This window comes from Zerene cesonia, chromosome 5 (assembly GCF_012273895.1).
Source record: "Zerene cesonia ecotype Mississippi chromosome 5, Zerene_cesonia_1.1, whole genome shotgun sequence".
NCBI classification, from domain to species: domain Eukaryota; kingdom Metazoa; phylum Arthropoda; class Insecta; order Lepidoptera; family Pieridae; genus Zerene; species Zerene cesonia.
In genome coordinates this window covers 1,222,910-1,238,821 of record NC_052106.1, presented here as the reverse complement: position 1 = coordinate 1,238,821, position 15,912 = coordinate 1,222,910, and the positions used below count along the sequence as shown (strand labels likewise).

Sequence of the window (15,912 nt, the reverse complement as noted above, 5' to 3'; positions counted from 1 at the left end):
CAGAAAATTCCTCAGGCAAGAAACACGCAATCCAGTGTATGGCATGACGAAAAACCCACAACACACGGGGCGTAGCCCCGGGGGCTCCAGTGGCGCTGAAGCCGCTCTCACTGCTTCTTACGCGACACCAATAAGTCTTTGTGAGTTATTTTTTTATGAATTGATGTGTCGAAAATGTGGATTAAAGCTTGATGTGTTGGAAGGGACTCTCTTAACCGACTTCGAAAACGAGGAGGTTCCCAAGTTGTTTGGTATTGTTATGTACACCGATTACGCTGAGATTGATGATTTACGTAAATCGTCTTTAGTTTATTATATTAATTTGAACTTTTTATATTGGTTCAGGCTCAGATATAGGGGGGTCTACTCGCATGCCAGCTATGTATTGCGGTATATTCGGACACCATCCTACAGCCGGCGTTACAAGCTCTAAAGGTAAGACGCTTTCAGTAACATTTGATATCTATACTAATGTTATAAAGCTGAATAGTTTGTTTGTTTGTTTGAAAGCACTAATCTCAGGAACTGCTGGTAAAATTCTTTCAGTGTTAGATAGCTCATTTATTGAGGAAGGCTATATAGGCTGTATAAATATTTTGTTTATAATTCCTTATATTTTTATTACAAAACTTGAGGTTTTAGGGTTTTTAAATAAAATAAGCTATGTGTTCATTGTTATTAACAAAGTACAATGAGACATGAAACACGGCAAAATTGACAAAAGAAGGTAAAATTATACAATATTGCTTTGAAAATAGGTAGGTAATCAGGAATCACTCAATAATGTCAATAATATATATTATCCTACTAATCCTACTAATATCATAAATACGAAAGTTTGTGAGGATGGATGTATGTGTATGTTTGATACTCTTTCACGCAAAAACTACTCAAAATAGCTGGACATCTGGAATAACACATAATCACGATATTCCTACGGAACTTACGCGGGTGAAACCGCCTGGCGCAGCTAGTGATATATAAAGCGATTTGTTTCAAATAAAATATTAATCTTAAAGTACAAACATCTTAGTTTTTGTATCACATTCATGAATACAATTAGGTTACGTAATGCGGAAATTTTTGGCACAAAATTATAATATTTGTGGCGTAGACGATACTGTAACTCATTGTTATTATCTCTGGTAGGTACACAAACCTTTGCACCTACCAACCAGACAAAAAATTACATTTGTATATTGTACATATGCTAGTGTCAAACTATAATTTTTAAAGGTATATCAATACAGCAACGTTACCAACGGTCAGTACGGAAAATTCTGAATCTATAAGACTTCGCGTTCTAAGAAACCATATCATAGATTTTGGGAATGAGAAAGATTGGTATTGGGTTGTCTTGTGTGTTAAATAAACATTCTTTCTATCGTCCATATAGTAAAATCTGGTAAGGGTTCCGTGCATAATATCTAAAAAGGTCACCCATCCAATTTATGACCGTGCTTACCTTAGCTAAACTTCGAACCTTGTTAATTGTTATAGCAGCAACTGAAAATTTAACAGTCAAACAATCACGGTTCATCAGATACAGCCTGGTGGCTGACAGGTGGATGGACCGACGAACAGATGGACAAACAAACAGACATACAAACGTACAGCGAAATCTTAGTAATAGTACTAGTATAGTATTATGCTATCTGTCATAATAGGCTTCCGTTTTTCCCTTTGTGTATGGAACCGTAACAATGAAAGCCTATATTTATGAATATATCCACACAAACAGGTATCTTCTTCCGCAAGGTCCACCCAGAGGACACCATGTTCTGTCTGGGCTTCGTGAGCAAGCATGCGGAGGATCTCGCCCCCCTCACCAAGGTGATCGCGGGAGACAGGGCGCACGAGTTGAAGCTAGATGCCGATGTGGATGTTAAGGTAACACTAGGAACTATGTATGGGGTAATAGGACCTGGATTAAATAAATCTTTGATGAAAATAATAATAATTCTGAGTGATGATAGTAATTTTTAATTCACACTAGTGAAATTAAGAAAGGTTACTTAATTTAGTGGTTAAGTGGATATTGAATGATTATACGAATAATGTTTAATGATTTTTTTGAGCTTAACATTGTCGTAATATATGCGTTTGACTAGCGATGTAAACATAGATTTAAACAAAAAAATTAATAAGTAAATTTGTATCTTGTTTTGATGTTAAAGTGTTTTTTTTCTATTATTGAGCATAGTACAACATCGGCGGGAGACCTTATATATATATTACTAGCTGCGCCCCGCGGTTTCACCCGCGTAAGTCCGTATCCCGTAGGAATATCGGGATAAAAAATAGATGTTGGCCGATTCTCAGACCTACCCAATATGCTTACCAAATTTCAGAGGAATCGGTCAAGCCGTTTCGGAGGAGTATAGAGACTAACATTGTGACACGAGAATTTTATATATAAGATTATGTAAACTACTAATATTATAAAGAGTTTGTTTGTTTGTTTGAAAGCGCAAATCTCAGAAACTGCTGGTCCGATTTGAAAAATTATTTCAGTGTTAGGTAGCCTATATATTGAGCAAGGCTATATATGTACCACAGGCGAAGCCGGGGCGGACCGCTGGCGTAATATAAATTTAATAAATAAGAGTTTTGGTTACACTGGAAAAATTGTTGTGAATGTTTCAATTTTTTTTTTTCAGAAATTAAAGTTTTACTACTTGGAGTCTAGTAATGATTGCCTTATGAGCCCACTCAGGCCTGAAATGAAGGACTTAATGAACAGGTGAGTACCCAAAATATGAAATTATATACCTGTGGAATTAGAAATATCTATTTAGATTAGAAATGAAAAAAAGAGGAGTTATCAATTCGGCGGGATTTTTTTGTGTTTGTTACTTTATAACAAGATTTTTTAACTCGTTTGGATATTTGTTATAATCATAATTATTATGCGTTAAAGTACCCTATATGAATTATTATCCTTTGATTCAAAAATCAGTCCAATCTATGGTCAGAAACACTGTCGTTGCATCTATAATGCCAGTATTTCTCAAAATATTAAGATTTTTATCGAAAAAAAATCATTTTTTTCAATCCATTGAAATAAATCGTATTGCACATTAATACATAATATCTTTCAGGGTTATCAAAAATGTCAAAGATAAACTGAATGTAGAAGTACACCCATATCGCCACGAAGGGTTCAACCACATGTATAGATTATGGAGCTACTGGATGAGCAAAGAACCAGAAAATTATTTCACATTGGCAACTAATAGTGATAAAGAGCCTAACGGTTTTATTGAACTGGCTAAAAAGGTAATGAAATTTAATTAAAAACTAACATAGAATTGAATGAGAAAAGCAAACAATATTCATATGAATTTTTATTGTATGTTATAATTTTGACAGCAATTGTTTATTATTGTCTTTTTTAGTTTAAATCATGCTTTAATTGATGATAAAAAAATATATACTTTTTTTTCTTTTCCGTGAAATGATTCAAAAGTTGAAAACGATCGAATTAAAATTCAATAAACGCGAATTTATATTTTTGTAAATTCATTCATTTTTAGTCCTTTTCTTTTTTCATTTATCCATTTGGTGCAGTCATTTGGCACTTATGATTCTACAAAAATTTCGCTGATTAATTTATATTTCTTTAGATAAGTAACTAGTAAGTAATATTATTCTCCTTTTTAGATGATCGGAATGAGTAAATACTGCCTATTTTTAATAATTCGTTTCATAGAATTAAGGTACTTACCGTTGCCGAATAGCAAATGGGCGGAAGAGATTACGAAAAGCTTGAAAGACGACTTAGCTGTAAGTATAATGTTTAATGTGATGTATTTATTTTATTTTATGAATGTATGCTATACTAGCCACTCGTTTTGGATCCGCCTGAGTTGACCCGGAATAAAAACAATATAACATACTGTCAATAACATTCACGATAACATGGATTTTTATTGGTAAAATAACTTTAAAAATCTCTTCCTCTACGTCACAAACTGACAAATTCAACTTTACTTCATAATATTAGTGTAGACAAACATCTTTCATGAGATCATTCATATATAATCGAATTTTGCGTTGACCGTATTAGATAATTTGTTTGTTCGATTCTATGTCTTTAATGTCTTTAATACAGACAGAAATAAATATATCTTAGCCACTAACCGGACCTAAGATTCTACTAATAATTATATGTATCTTTAGCACAGTTTATAACACAATTTTAATGCATTTTTTATTTCAAGCAAAAATTGGGAGACAATGGAGTACTTCTGTTACCAAGTTCGCCGCAAGCTACTCCCTACCACTACTCGTGTTTCTTAAGACCATTCAACTTCGGCTACTTTGGTATTGTTAACGCACTCAAGTGTCCTGCAACTCAGGTAAATAATATACATTACAGCCCATTCACGTTCCCACTGCTGGGACACAGGACTCCTATTCAGGCCATAAGTAAAATCAAGTAAAATCTTTCCTAATCTCACTTGGGGGAGAGGGGGGGTTTTAATAAATATTATGTAGTTGAAATAAAAAAAAATCTAGAATAAACAAAACTTGATATATTGGTATTCGTCATTAATCCATTTAAATCCCGCAGACGGATATTTTTTCTTTTTCTTTCTTAAATCCAATGGGTTCTTAGTCAAAATATATTTCAAAAAATCTCACGTGAGATTTGGGGAGGGGGGAAGGGGTTAAGGAAAATCTCACGAAATCTCAGCAGAGAGGGCGGGGGGGTCAAAAAATCCTGGAAAATGTCTCACGTAATTTATGGACGCCCCCTTTATTAAAAAAACTTAAACAATGAAGTCATAGTAAATAATTTAAATCTAAATAACATGTATGTACGTAAAACTTTTTGTGCAATTGTTATCACACCAGGCCTTCAATCTTATATACCAAACAGTAAACTTATGTTTTTATATAATTATATTAATCTTATCTTATGAATATGACAATTTATCATCATTTATGCAAATAAATGTTCATGACTGGCCTTGTTTGCACCGTCCCGTGATCTTGAACTCTCATTTTACACTAGATGCATAATTTCATTGTGATTTATAAACATTTGCATGGAAACTTTTCGACCGACTTATTTTTTTTTATTACCTTAAAAGTTTTCAACCGATTTTGATGATTATTATTTATTTGAAATCCTTCCGTGTGATCCCAATTCATTTTAGTCTAGTTCTGTAAATTTTTAGGCGGTTAAGTTTTTTTGTTGAAAAATATTTATTGTCATATGTCATCTCTCTCAATAAATCGAAGAACACTAATATGTTCATACATATTTATTACTCTTTTTTTAATACCTCAGGTACCGTTGGGCACAAACAGCGGTGGTCTTCCAATTGGACTTCAAGTCCTTTCCACGCGGTACAACGACGCCCTCTGTCTTGCTGTTGCTCAATATTTAGAGAAAGAGTTCGGTGGTGCTGTTATGGCTTGTAATTGTAAATAGTGTAAAGATGTGTAAAGTTTGTTGATATTTTTTTACCCCATTTAATGTTATTTTTTATAAAAACAAGTTAAAATAAAAACAATGATAAAACATAATGTTTGTTTAATTTTATACCATAAGTTTTTAAATGATTAAATTTCACAAAATGTACTAATATTTATACTAATCGATTAAGCCCAAAAAAAAATATCACCTAGATTCTATAACCTAGATGATGATTTCTTTAGGCTTAATTTAATAGTTCATATTAGACTAGATTTTAGGATTGCTTGTTCAAGTATAGCGTCGAAGATAGAAAAGCGCGAGAACTACATAATTGGTTTTTTGTGTAGGGCTGGACAAGTGAGTTGTGAAACAAGTAGAAAATATTTGATATTATAATATTAATAAAATATAATAGTTTAAAAAAACTATAAAACACGCTTTAACAAAAATCATATTTTGCAAATTGAAAACTGGAATAATTTTATCAAATTAGTGTATTGTCATCGGTCCTCAATAAATCTACAAAGTTTGAACGAAATCTGGCCGTTTAAAGTGGGTCAAAATCGCGCCCAAAGAAGTCAGTTACAAACAAACAAACATACAAACAAACAAACATACAAACAAACAAACATACAGGTGAAGCTAATAAAAAGCGTGTAAAAACATTTCCTTCATATTTTTAATTCTATAATTGCATGCAGTTTTCTTTTAAAAAATTATGAAATGATTCTTTGAGTAAAATTTTCAATTTACAGTGTGTAGAGTACTTTCCCTTCAGGCATGTTCTTTCTCCGGTATTACAAAATTCCACCCTGTATATCGTATATTCACTTACGAATGAGAAAAGAAGACGAGCAATACAAATATCCATGGTTAAACCAATTCCTTCAGTGGTCTGCTTATGGTAATAACTCGTAGATAGTGTCTATTTATCCATCGGAGTATCTAATACTAATCTGTGGCAGTGTTACCATCTTAACCCATTTCGGGCAAAATCATCCCTTTAACCTTTTCTAGTTATGAAAACTCTAAAAACCCCTCTACAAACCCGCTTTTAAACTCTATCACAAAAGGGCAATCTAATCCTATTTCGGATTTATCTATAGAGACGATTTAGCAAAATTTTGCGTTCTCATTGGCCACTGAACTTTTAATCATCCAGACAAAATGCAAACCGAACCAGAAAAGCTCGCACTTTTTTGAGTTCTGGGTGTATTCACTACATTTTTCGTGATTACACGCTTTTATTAATTTTTAGGTCTTTCTTGCCTTGTTTATTCAGTGTCGATTTGCCCTTTTGTAGAAAAAGAAGGTGTCAACACTGATTTGTGGTATTATTTATGTTTAGGTACTTCAAAAGTTAAGATCGTCATTAATTATCTTTAAAGTTGAAATTGAATATTTTAAACAACTTGCATCGAAGTTTATATCGAACGTTCATGGAAATAAGTTAGTTTCAGTTTAATTCCAGTGTACAACTCGTCCAAAGCGATAATTTTAAATTATAGAATAAATATGTGCGTATGACAGTGTTGAACTTTTTGTTTACGTGGTTTGCGTATTCATAGCTACTGCATACTGTTGAAGTATATATTCAATTTAATTTACAACTTATTATCTTTAAACAATGGCGACGGATAAAACGATAAACAGAAATAAGCCCGGCACTGAGGTAGTTCAGTCAACTCTGTTGGTGTATCATTAAACCGTGTTACGTGTAAATAAAACATAAATTTATATATTTTTTATTTATACATACATTAATTTGTGAGATCTCATGACCTAATTTCCATTGTATTATTAATTATGTGTTGAGAAATTGTGTATGCAGTGTAATAAATTCATTCAATATTAGATTTCGATTTAACCTTGGCCTTCTCAATTTGAGGTGTTAAATTGCTAATGAGTCTAAAACTTATAGCAAAATAATAGTAGCATGACATTCAATTTGTATATGTATCATTTGAATATCCTACTAATTATTTGAACTGTTTCAGCGTTGCAAGAACAAAGCTAGTAAAATATTCAAGGGAATAGCCTTAAACATGTTGAAACAAATGTTTTTCTTGTTCCGATATTATCTGGAGATGTTCATTGACTTCCTATTCTCCCTATACTGGGATGGACATCGGAGGAGCATTCCACCATTGGATAAGAAACATTCTTTACTCAAAGAGAGTGCTGTGACTTTAGCCGCTAAAATCAGGAACAAGGAATTGAAGTCTAAAGATCTGGTTGCAGTATGCATAGAAAGAATCAAATTGGTGAGTCCATTTTAACATGCTTTTATCAGTTTAATTCATATGTTTGTATGTCACCAACTCCTTTAGACTAGATTTTGATCTACTTCAAACAGACAGATTTAATTCAAACTATGTACACTTAACAAGGATTGGTGACAATACAATAATTTTATTAGTTCATCCTTTTATCCTGATAATGATAGACAGAATTACATACATTGACTCTGTATAAGAGCAAATGAGACATTTAAGTTGATTCTATCATTAATGCATTTTTTAGTGTTTTTAAACTCATAATTTAACATTAAATTTAGTTCTTTTCTCTTTGTCCTCTTCCATAAAATTTATGATTCAAATATTATTCAATTTTATACCTTAGTAGATTGGTGCATTATCAGTGGGAGGATTGCATAGTTTAAATATTAAAATGTTTATCTTGACAGTAATCTTTATGCAGGTGATGTAACTTACCTAATATTATAAATCTTACCTTATAAATGTTGATGATAAAACACATTTAAAATATATTTCTATGAAGAAAAAAATGTCAGCTTAAATGGAACTGCATGGAATGCACCACCTTACAAATAATAGACAAATAATTATAAAAATCAATTCACTCAGTTGAAAGTCCTGAAGTAACAAACATAAGAAAAAAATCTCAAATTAAAACTCTTTTCTTTTTTTGTTATCGGTTGAAAATATTGTATAAAATTGCAGTGACTTGGTGAAATTTCTCTAAATAATTAATTTACCATTACGAAAATACTCAAACATGCATTATGAAATATCACTTTGTATTTATTTCACAGGTCAATCCATACTTGAATGCTGTAACAGATGAAAGGTTTGAAGATGCCTTAAAAGATGCAGAGGAAGTTGATAAAATGATTGAAAAGGGCTTGTCTGAGGAAGAATTTCAACAGAAACCGTTTTTGGGTAAACATTAAATTTATATAAACATTTTCATAACATTTCATATTCACATATTATAACTGACTCAACTTTTTTCACCAGTTATTCCTTTAGCACAGAGTTTTAACTATAAAATTTCCTGATTATCTGTATAACATGTGACAGAATCTGTCCTCAGTGGGATCGACAGTTGTCATTTAAGAAGGAGACGACTTAACTTTTATAGCATCCTCATTATTACTTGACCCGCAAAGAATGATCTGCCATGTGCGAGGATATCTTATCACTCAGAAATTTAAAAAATAGTTAACAACCTATTTCCCTTCCAAAAATATACTTGGAAAATTTCATTAAAATGGTCCAGTTGTTAATAATCAGGTCCTGCCAGATTAGGGCTTTATTTTTTTGTTAACGCCCATGGAAATCCAATCAAGGGCCTCTGGATGATATGCACACCTGTTGACAAATATACGAAGATGGTACACATTACAAAGATAACTCAAAATAAATAATTATAACGGAATCTAGCTTTTGCCTGGGGCATCTCACATGTTAAATTCGGAGTAGTTGAATTGATGATATATAACATATAAACTTCCAATTGAATCATCTATCCATTAAAAAAAACTGTTGTGTTGTTTTAAAGATCTAAGGATACATATATGCTTAAGGTCAGACGCGGGAATCGACTTTGCTTTATACTATGTAGTGAAGTGTCCCATTCAAGTTCAAAAATAATTTATTATGCATTTATCTCCTTATGATAGAAAAAAATGTTAATATTTTTATTACAGATATAATATGCTTTTAAAAAGGTATATATGTGCATATGTGTATAAAGTATACTCAGTGAATCATATTTTATTGCAACAGTTTTTTTGCGATGTTTTATTTAAATTTAACATTATTTTTGCTTTCTAATACGCTTTTTACTTGCAATTTATTATTCATAAGGCGTACCATTCACGGCGAAGGAGAGTCACGCAGTATCCGGCATGCTGCATACTCTCGGCATAGCAGCCCGCCGCGGAGTTCGCGTGGACTACGACGCGGAGTGCGTTCGCCTGCTGCGGGCGGCCGGCGCTATACCCGTCGCCGTCACCAACGTGCCGGAAATTAATAAGTGGTGAGTATGTTTTCTTCTGAGATGTTGTTAAGTTTAAATTTTGTCATGGAATGCTATAAAACAGACAATTAAAATATTCTAAGTAAATAACTAATAATAATAACGCATTTGCAGGCAGGAGACGCGCAACATGGTGTTCGGGCAGACGAACAACCCGTACCACTGCGGGCGCACCGTGGGCGGCTCCAGCGGGGGCGAGGCGGCGCTCGCCGCCGCGCTCGCCAGCCCCATCTCGCTGTGTGAGTTGAGCTCGCGAGAGTGTGCACGTTGCCTTACACCTTCGGAGGTGCGAGAGTGTACAGTGTATACGTATAGCTGCGGATGCTATTATGAAATGTTTTCAGAAGTACAATACTGGGGTCTTTACGGTTTTAGTGTGTATCATTTTTTAAATTTTTGAAATATTCAGCAAGCATTCAAATTTTTGAAGTTAGACACATATACAAAAATGTGTAGAATGAAGCCAGCAAAGAATGAGACAGAAATATACATACTATTTTATTTATTCTTTTGTCGATTTACTGAAGTTTCACTTCTATCGTGTGTGAATCGCACACACACCTTTTTTATTGTATATATTTTTTTAGAACTAAACTAAATTTTAGTATGACCACACGGGACGCATCGGCTGTCGAATAAAATTAGAATCATGAAAACCTCCTAGATATCTTGAAGTCGGTTGAAAATTAAAACTATAATATCAGACCATGTAGTGGTCACATACATCTAGTTATTTATCTACTTTCTTCACGTCTCAACAGGTTCTGATATCGGTGGATCCACGAGAATGCCGGCCTTCTACTGCGGCCTGTTCGGTCTGAACCCCACTGCGGGGCACACAAGCCTCAAAGGTTATGATTTGTTCTAAATACATCGTTTGTGTGTATCATTAATTTTTTAAGACTTTTATATTAAAACTAGCTGACCCGGCAAACGCTGTTCTGCCTTACTCTTATCCTTTAGGGGTATGAAAAATAGATATTGACCGATTCTCACACATACCCAATATGCACACAAAATTTCATAAGAATCGGTCCAGCCGTTTCGGAGGAGTTTGGCAACGAAAACTGTGACACGAGAATTTTATATATTAGATTTAAATTATAATTGATATAATTTTAAAATATGATTATGTATTGTTGATGGTCTAATCTTCTAGTATTTATATGAAACGGTAGTTGTTAGATAGATAGATATTTTTTAATAAATTGTGTTAATTAAGGTTTATTAGATTTCATTTATCATGGTGTTCTGAACGATTTGAAGTTATTAACTTTGGACTGGGAGTGAATATCATATATAAAGTATATAATAGAATAATAATAGTACCTTAGAATATCAAAATTCTCTTTGAATGTCTTGAACTTTGCTAGAACAAAAACAGTACCTTACAACACTGTACAACAGGCCCATATCAAAAAATTTTCAAACATATGTACCCTACATATCCAACGGTGAAAAATGTTTAAAATCGTTCCTGAGATTAGCGCGTTCAAACAAATCTTCAGAATTATGCAACTACTAGTATAGATGGTTAATTTATTGACATAGATAAATACATTGTTTATTATGTTGGTGTAAATTTTAATGATTTTTCTTCTTTGGTTATTATTGCTTCAGTGAAATTCATCAATTTTAACAAATTTCATAATTTATGTCACAGGATCGGTTCTACGCAACGGAACGGATCCAACGATGGCCTCCATCGGGTTCGCGAGCAAGCACCTGCAGGACCTGGTGCCGCTCACCAAGATCGTGGCTGGTGACAAGGCGCACCTGCTGGAGCTGGACAGGCCAGTGGATGTGAAGGTGAGAGAGAGAGACGGCAGCCACGAATATATAGCTAGAGAATATGCTGTTTCAAATTTGTTGAGACATTGTTCACCTTTTTTGTCACTGGTTAAAAAAAAACTATAAATCCGTTGTCAACTAAAAATATTTATTTGTTAATCTTAAAAGAAAATAAATACTTCCCTTTTTTATTTGGAGTAGTTTAATAGATTCTATTATATATACAATACATTCGGAGGAGGAGGAAAAACTTTGTAAAATATTCTAATGCTATTATTGTCTATGTAATAGCAATTTAATTGCTCTTTGTAGAATATCAAATTACTAGCTGCGCCCCGCGGTTTCACCCGCCTAAGTCTGTATTCCGTAGGAATATCGGGATAAAAAGTTGCCTCTGTCTTATTCAAGTTGTCGAGCTGTCTACGTACCAAATTTCATTGCAATCGGATCAGTAGTTTTTGCGTGAAAGAGCAACAAACATACACACATCCTTACAAACTTTCGCATTTATAATATTAGTAGGAGTAGGATTAGTAGGATTTTGATTATTTTTCTGTAATATATGATTAATTAAAGATAATAATACGTTATTTAAGTGTTGCAATTTACTTAATTTATTATTTGTTTTCAGAAAATTAAATACTACTACGTTGAGAGTTCGAAGGACATACGCATTAGTCCCATCTGCTCCGACCTAAGGAAGGCGATGAAAAGGTGAGACCTGAGAGACATTTTTTTTTTTAATGTCATAGCGGGCAACTGAGCTGGTGGTTCGCCTGATGGTAAGCGATCAAGGATAAGGGAAGGATTGATGACTGGAAAGAAGAAATGTTCTGGAAAGGGTAAGGAATACTCACCGAATGAAGCACAGTAGCATGCTACTGTTTCACGCCGGTACCGCCGTTGCGAGCTGGCCCAATTCGTGCTGAAGCGTGCTCGACTCCCACAGTAAAGTGCTTACGTTTCACTGGATTTTTCGTGATGTTTTTTTGCAATTTTCCTAATTTTTTTTAATTTGATCCTCTAATATTGCATATTTTTCACCGTTTTCCCATCGCCTCCAGGGTAGTTTCCCGGCTATCGGACGAAACGACCGGCGACTCGTCTCCCCGCCGCTACTACCACGCCGGCTTCAACTATATGTTCGCGCTGTGGAAGCACGCGATGACCAAAGAGACGGAGTCGTTTTCGAGAATGCTGACCAACAACACGGGCGAGGTGAACGGCATCTGTGAGCTGGGGAAGAAGGTATGCTAACAAAAAAAATTTTTTTTTTTTTTTTCAAAAAATCTATGCAAGCTCGCGGTTTAGTTATCTGTTCGCGTTGTGTTAGCGAGTGATGAAAAAACATCCTTTTTTTGCAAGAATTTTTAAGCCGCTCTAGTAGTTACTGAGATAGAAGCGTGCAAACAGACAAGCTCTTAAGCGTTGCTTTATTATTATTTATTAATTATTACAGCTAATCGGGCAATCGCCCTACACGCTAGCAGCTATATTGAAGCTAATCGACGACCAGGTGCTGCCGGCCGTCGACAGAGAGTGGGCTGAGAAACTTACCGAGGAACTGAAGACTGATTTACTGGTAAGTTATATATAATTTAAATTTTTATTTGTCCGCGATGGACAGCTAAATTACTCAACCGGTTTTAATCAAATTTACACACCATGTACATTTGATCAAACTTAAAAGATAGGATAGTTATATTATTTCAATTACGATGAATGACTACGTGCGCTACGTGCAGCTAGTTATTTTTATGAATATTTATTTTTTAATAATATTTATTATTTTTTAAGTGATTTAAATATATTTAAAAATATATTTATAACCCGCTTAAACGAGTGGAATAAAAGTATCCTAAGTTTTTTTATCACATAATCTTGATAGTGAGCGATGAGTGACACAGATAGTCTAAATATGTTCCCTTTAATTTTTAGTATTAAAGCTTTCTTAATCTATTATGATTTTTTGAAGGACTAGAAAAAAGATTCGATCACTCACTCACTCAGGCGTTGCCACGGTTCGGCGAATGACGCGGCTTCTAATCCCGCTTTGTGATTTCAATTGTCAATCCATTCTCTTTCCTTTACCCCTTAAAAGTGAGAGCATTCGCAGAGGCACTACCTCTACGAATGTCCATGGGCGCTGGTGATCGCTTACCTTCGGACGAACGGACACCAGCTCAGTTGCCCGCTTATGGTATAAGAAAAATAAAGTAAAATGACTTGCATCTTATGTTTCAGAATACTCTGGGCACGGATGGGGTATTACTGTTCCCGTCTGCCCCTAGCCCCGCGCCCTACCACTACAGCCTGTACTTGCGGCCGTTTAACTTTGCCTATTGGGGCATTTTCAATGTTCTGCACATGCCCTCGATTCAGGTAAGAACCATTTCGAATTGAATGATCTTAATTTTTTATAAAGAAAATATTATTTGGAGATATAAGCCACATTGCACAGGCATATAGCCTCTGCAAATTATATCGAGTGCTGCTGGTCGCTCCTTTACCAATATCACATAGTGTTCATCCAATATATCACTTATTTTAAACGTCATTAATTTCCCAAGGTTGAGTTTAGTTAAAAATTAAAATGACGTTTATTAAAATAAAAAAAATAAAAAATCAGACTAATTTCGTTTATTAAATTAAGTATTCATTATCAGTTCAAAAAAAAAAAAGGAAAGACGTTTAATTTTATTTTCCATAGCAAATATAACTAACAATACGTTCATTTGACGTTATAAGAGCGCACCCGTATAAGAATAAAGAATAAAATAATGTATTATTAAATCCCCTGTGTGCCAACAAATTCTATAATAAACATCTATGTGTGTGAATAAGTGTTTGTATCGGTGTATGTGTATGTTCGTCTATACATATATATTGTAAATGCGCAGGTGCCGCTGGGTCTGAGCGCGGACGGCGTGCCGCTGGGCGTGCAGGTGGCGACGGCGCCACGCCGCGACGCGCTGTGCGTGGCCGCCGCCGCGCGCCTCGCCGACATGTTCGGGGGCTACGTGCCGCCCTGTACGCTACACTGATTCTACGTGTTTTTGTATTAATATTAATTAAGCATATATGCTAAATAAAAATGGGAAAAACAATGCGAATGTTAATTATTTAGAACCAATTTGGACAATAATTAATTGTATATATCTTAATGATTTATTATCAATGAAAATTAAATTATTTAAGACAAAATTCTCGAAATAAATTGTTATAGATATCTCATATGTATTTAATAACTGTTGAGTTTAGGTTTTTATCTGTAACAGTGTGCTAGATATGCATTTATTTAATTTAATGCGCTTTTGTATGTATTATATTTTGTTGTTAGTGTTTATTCTGTAACAAATTATCAGAAAACATTTTGTATGCCAGAGTATCTTATAATCTATATCTAAGGTATATGATATGTTGAGAATACTGTGATTTCAAAGACTAAAATTTTACACTGTAATATAATATTGAGGTGGTGGTAAGGTGCAATAAATATTCTATTTTCGAATAATTATGGTTTCATTTCTCATTTTGTGTCGTAATGTCCTTAATTTTAAAAGTTTGTACATGTTTACTATATTATTTGTTTCTTTTTTCAAAAAGTAACGAAATGCATATGTATCTGTTAAATATAAAATACGTGTTTTTATTTTAAGAGGTAAATTTGCATTTTACAATACAAATAAATTAACATAGTATATTTTTGAATCTAACCTCACGGTTAAGGATGTTAATGGTGCAAGAGCACAATGTCACCAGACCTTTTTTAAAATTTTTGATTACTGAAGCGAGATAACAGGTGGCCGTGAGACTAGGCGTTGCTACGGTTTGGCAAAAAGACGCGGGTTTGGATCCCGCATTGTGATCTTTTTATTATTTATTTTTTTTTATTTCTCACTTAAGTATAAAAGCATTCAATGGTATGAAAATAACAATAATATTTAAAAGAAAACGAGCAAATGAGAAGAAATCATTTATTTAAAATCTCTGATATAATAAACAGCCCACGCGCGGCGCCACGCGTCACTTACTCCGCAACAAATTGACTTAACCTACTTACATTTATTAAATCTTTGTCTCTATATTTACAATATATAAACATTGTACATTCGATATTTGTGCCTAAACATGAGCTAAATCTACGTACGCTATTCAACAATTTTCACAGCTACATCTTATTATCATATAAATTCATTCGTCTAATCTATGCTATTTCAACATCTAATTCAAAAATTCAAAAATAATTATAAACATTTAGTCGATAATTTTCGTCCGTCAATTCATTGCGAACACAATATCACCTCACTATGGAATGATTGCGGCGCCCGCCCGACCGGTCGCGTCGCGGCCACCGCGCGACTCCCGTGCGACCGGTCGCGTCGCAGGCGCGCACGCCCCGCGACGCC

The 15,912-nt window shown here is 34.0% G+C and overlaps 2 protein-coding genes across 5 annotated transcripts in view; both read left to right on the top strand.

The window, feature by feature from the left end:
- The window catches only part of LOC119840153 (fatty-acid amide hydrolase 2-like), a 12,447-nt gene extending 6,961 nt beyond the window's left edge, over nt 1-5,486 (top strand). Inside the window, exons 4-11 of the mRNA XM_038366666.1 lie at nt 17-140; nt 346-435; nt 1,742-1,890; nt 2,661-2,743; nt 3,102-3,279; nt 3,664-3,786; nt 4,224-4,361; nt 5,300-5,486. Coding sequence (XP_038222594.1) covers nt 17-140; nt 346-435; nt 1,742-1,890; nt 2,661-2,743; nt 3,102-3,279; nt 3,664-3,786; nt 4,224-4,361; nt 5,300-5,443 — 1,029 coding nt within the window. The 3' untranslated portion in view covers nt 5,444-5,486. The remainder of the gene's footprint in view (nt 1-16; nt 141-345; nt 436-1,741; nt 1,891-2,660; nt 2,744-3,101; nt 3,280-3,663; nt 3,787-4,223; nt 4,362-5,299) is intronic.
- A 1,268-nt stretch (nt 5,487-6,754) lies between these two features.
- LOC119840024 (fatty-acid amide hydrolase 2-like) lies at nt 6,755-15,017 on the top strand. 4 transcript variants are annotated; one of them, XM_038366517.1, is made up of 12 exons: nt 6,755-6,877; nt 7,426-7,692; nt 8,484-8,610; nt 9,541-9,712; nt 9,827-9,951; nt 10,474-10,563; nt 11,376-11,521; nt 12,135-12,217; nt 12,568-12,751; nt 12,963-13,085; nt 13,748-13,885; nt 14,404-15,017. In XM_038366517.1, the coding sequence occupies exons 2-12, from the start codon at nt 7,474-7,476 to the stop codon at nt 14,545-14,547; spliced, it is 1,551 nt and encodes a 516-aa protein (XP_038222445.1). In that variant the 5' UTR covers nt 6,755-6,877; nt 7,426-7,473; the 3' UTR covers nt 14,548-15,017. The 4 variants fall into 4 exon arrangements, with proteins under 4 accessions (XP_038222445.1, XP_038222444.1, XP_038222442.1 ...); XM_038366516.1 differs by having other exon boundaries at nt 6,759-6,945; XM_038366514.1 differs by having other exon boundaries at nt 6,759-7,100.
- The last annotated feature ends 895 nt before the right edge of the window (nt 15,018-15,912 follow it).